We start from the raw sequence: 4441 nt of genomic DNA on the forward strand, positions 1-4441 counted from the left end.
ATTTATTGATGATAACATACATGATTAAGCCACTATGCAGTATATTCTGGATGGGAAATCACATTTTGTATGTTGTGACGATGATTAGGGGATGAATGTAAATTGAGTTACCAAAAAAAAAAAGTTTCAGGGAAAAAAATATATCTATTCAATGACTGCAGTAGGATATGTAGCCCCAGCTAGGTGCTACTTTATAGGATGCGTAAAGTTAGACTTGTGTTCATGGAAATGTGTGTGTCACCTGTGTTTGCTATGAGGGTATTTGGATTGATTAGGGTCTTTGGTGATTCAATTAAATGGGGGGGGAGGGAAGGGGAGTGAGAGAGAGAGAGAGAGTCATTTTTGACAGTCTCACTGTGCAATGATCCTCCTGCTCCAGTCTTCAAATGAGGAGTATTTAACTGTCCTGATGTGTTCTAGGAGTCTGAGCCAAAACCCTGGCCTCCCATGTGGCTTCCAGACTCCCAAGTGTGGTGCTACCTATGTTCTGCCATAGCTAAGCCAGTACAATACTCCTACCTATCCTACAGATTTCACTCAGATTTCCCCAGTTTTTCCACTAACATTCATTTCCTGTTCTAGAATTCTATGCAAGATCCCACATTGCGTTTAGCTATCCCTTCTTAGTCTCCTCTTATCTGTGAGCGCCCCTCCATCTTTCCTTGTCTTTTGTCACCTAGACCCTTTAGAAGTCAAGTCAGGTATTTTATAGAGTGCTCTTCAATCTGTGTTCGTCTAATGCTTTTGTATGGTTAGATCGCAGTTATAGACTTGGGAAGAAAGCCACAGAGGTGAACTGCTTGCATCATATCTGGGGGATCATGACATCACTCTGTCTTAGTACCGGCGCCATTAACTTAATCACTTAGTTAAGCTGGTGCCTGCAGGGTATCTCTACAGGATGGACCCTACTTTGGTTTTCCATATTTGGATGGGGGTGTTTTAAAGCAACTCAGTACCAAGACAAACACAGAACTTGTCCAGGCCTAGTATATTATCAGGGGTTAATCTTCGCAGTGCAAAAGGCTTGCTTTCAGATCTTCCATCTGAAGATGACAGGCAGCGAATGTGGTGGGGTCCCACCGCTCACTTGCTTCTAGGATTGGCTGCTAACCACCCACAGCTGCCCTTCCCAGATAATTGCCTTCAACAGGGACTCCCTGTTAGGAGAGTACAAAAGGCTGGCCTCCCTGCTTCAGGTGAGGCTAACTGCAGAGAATTGATGCTCCAGACTACTCTGTGGGGTGAGATGAAGTCAGTCTTAGAAGATTCTAGTCTAACATAGTACATTACTTTGAGTTATTCTCCTCTCCACAATTCCTCCCTACCTCTATAGATAGGATCTGGTGCCTTTTTCTCCCTCTATCCAACAGCAGACACTCAAAGAGCAGAAAATGGACCAGCCAATGGCCCATGATTAAGGTGGCCGGATCCCATGTAGCTGACTACAACGTTTGAGCCCAGAACCCAATGACTTGAGAGACATGCCAGTTGGAGGTGCATGCACGCTCAAAATCCTGAAAAGGATGGCGGCATGGAGGATAACAGATTGTGATGTGACTATTTCCCATGGGAGAGGGGAGTTTTCTTTTCTCTCATTCTCTCTCTCATCTCTCTCTCTCTCTCCAGCTAGTACACATGCCCTCTAAAATAAATAAATAATAAAGAAGAAGAAAATGGCCATCTACTCATGGAGATGAGACACAAAAAGAGACAAGTGGAGAGCAGTGCCAGCCACGTAGCCTAGTGGTTATAAAGCTAGATCCCATATGGCCAACTACAGTTTGAATCCCGGGTCCAGCAGCTTGAGAAACACCCCTGGTATCTGTGCCTGCATGTTCCAAAATCCCAAAAGAATGGAAAAACAAAGTCATGAACTTGTCTATTGAGGGTATTGTCTCTTTCTCTCTCTTCCTTTCTCTGTCTCTCTCTGGGGAGCCCTCTGGCAATTAAAAAAAAAAAAAAAGAAAGAACCAGCAGTTAGCGTAATGGCTATGTTGCTGGACTCCCACGTAGTCGACCGCAGTTCACATCCCGGACCCGGTGGCTTAAAACTCACGCCAGGCGCGTGTGCGTGCGTGCCCAAGATCCCAAGAGGAGAATGGAGGAGAAGGGATTGCAGCATGACCATCCCCCCTGGGGGGTGATTTCTCGCTTTCTGTCTCTATGTCTCTCTCTGTCTGTCTGGTGAGCGCATACGCCCTATAGCAAAAACCTCTCCAAAAAAAAAAAGAAAGAAAGAAAATTGAAAAAAAGAAGTATGGTCCTGAGAATGGGGGTTAAGATTAATGCCATCAGCATTGTGTGTTCTGAGCATCAAAACTGCAACCTTGGGCTAGATTCAGGAATGGGGGACAGTTGGTGTGGTGGTTAAGGGTGCTGAACTCCCACATAGCCGACTATGGTTCAAGTCCCAGACCTGGCGACTTGCTTTCTAACTTTCCCTCTCTCTCTCTCTTTCTCTGTCCCTCTCAGGTTGAATTAAAATAAGTAAATAAATAAGTAAATAAAGGTAAATGAAATAATTCTTGGAAAAAAAAAAAAAGATTCAGGGACCAGGGATTCACTCCCTATATCTTACCATCTTAGGAAATCAGCATTGACCAGATTGTGTTCCTCGAACTTAAAGACTGGGTAAAATATTCTCTGGGCTCCCATTTGTAAGACTGACTGACAGATCTTTTGGTTGCAAAATTCTAGAGGATGCAATCATATAAGGATGGTCTGAGGAAGAACTTGTAAAATAGATGAAATATTAATAGAAACAACCAGATATTTAAAAATCAGAAAACAACAATGTTATAACAAAAACCATAATAATAATAATAATAAAACTAATTTCCAAAGGAAGAGGATGGACAATAAAGTTAAAAGCAACTCACTTTGACATTCATCAAACTCAATGGAAATCTTGAAAAGTAGTTTCAATGGAGAGATGCATTGGAAGCCAGACTCTCTTTGGCTGAAGAGTAGCTACGAAGTGGATTGTATAAGTGAAAGATATTTTTCAAGAAGTGAAGTAGTGAGATGATGTGTAGTAGAATGACGGTAAGGTAGGATCAGTCTTTCTTTTTACATAAAGGAAACTTTGACAAGAGCAAATAGCTGTTCCCAAGAGAAGGGGTAAAAGTAGATATGAGCCAGGAAAAAACAGACATAAACACAACAAGCAGGAAACTTCAACCTTGGCTTCTTGCAATGATTTCCTTAGAAAAAAGAACCTACGATAAATTGCGCTAGTGTTCAATATATTGTGGCTGTGCTTCCAGATGGCGCTTTAGCATGTCATGCACGGTGCCAGGGTGCCACCCTGTGGTTATGGCAGGTGTAGCTTCCACACAACCCGCCTGCCTTACCACATTTCTATACCTCAATTGCAACCAACTTTCATTGTATTTTGTTTGGTTTTTTAAACATGGTTTTCTATTTTAAGTTTATTTTTGAGAAATTTGTAATGTTAAGGGAAAGTATAATTCCAAATGTGCAGTGCAAACTACAAAAAGGAGTAGTGGGTAAAGTAATATGAATCAAGGGGCCCTCAGGTGGTGTGATGGTTAAGGGCACTGGACTCTCTAAAAAAAGAAAGATAAATAAGTAAATGGAAAGTTACGAGATAGGTAAAGGGCAGTTAAACAGTTATAAGATTTGTGTGTGTATGAATAACATATATTACTTTGTTACCTTACTGGCATTGTTTTCAAATTCTGAAATACTTCTAAAGGATGCAGAGAGAACATGGCTGTATTTCTAAAAAGCACAAATGACCATGGTGCAAAAAAGCCTAGGAACATAAATAAGGTTTAAACAGTGAAAAACAAAACAAAAGGACACACATGAAATAAAATCATAGTTTAACGAGTTATCTTTTAAGTAAATGATGTCTGTGAGTTGCTCGACTGGAATCGAGGTTAACATATTAGTCACCTCTTGTTCTCTAAGAAGGAGAGGAAAATATTGAGAGAAGAAAGACAGTCTAGTTGCTATCATTCCCACTCATTAAACTTTACCATACCTGTCATCACAATAGACTTACCAGTCTCTTGGACCACTGGAGCCTTTTTCTGGGCTGTGCTCACAGCCAGCAGGGTAGCTAAGAGAAAGAAGAAAAGCATCTTTAAGTCAGAAGTAGTCGTCCCTCTCTGATGAAGAAATTTGGGGATCCTCACTTATATAGCTCAGAGATCAGTAAAACATGACTGACAGGAACAGCTTCCGAATGAGGTTGCTCCAACCAGAACATGTCTTCTAGATTTATTGTATTCTACGTCATTAAAATTGTCAAATGATAAAATGACTTCCGAAACTATGACAGAATAACAAACATGGAAAGATTAAGATAACAAATGTAATTGCTTGATGACACGGAAATTATCTTGGGGAAGGATCTAGGAAGAACTTTGTGTATTGTCAACAAAGGCAAAGGAATCGATCGCTAAGCAAT

The 4441-nt window shown here is 41.0% G+C and overlaps 1 protein-coding gene across 1 annotated transcript in view; it reads right to left on the reverse strand.

The window, feature by feature from the left end:
• Positions 1–4149, reverse strand: part of LOC106733427 (perlwapin-like protein) — a 12683-nt gene extending 8534 nt beyond the window's left edge. Inside the window, exon 1 of the mRNA XM_014582670.2 lies at positions 4034–4149. Coding sequence (XP_014438156.1) covers positions 4034–4112 — 79 coding nt within the window. The 5' untranslated portion in view covers positions 4113–4149. The remainder of the gene's footprint in view (positions 1–4033) is intronic.
• Positions 4150–4441: the final 292 nt, after the last annotated feature.

Source organism: Tupaia chinensis, unplaced genomic scaffold, assembly GCF_000334495.1.
Source record: "Tupaia chinensis unplaced genomic scaffold, TupChi_1.0 Scaffold143728_1, whole genome shotgun sequence".
NCBI lineage: Eukaryota > Metazoa > Chordata > Mammalia > Scandentia > Tupaiidae > Tupaia > Tupaia belangeri.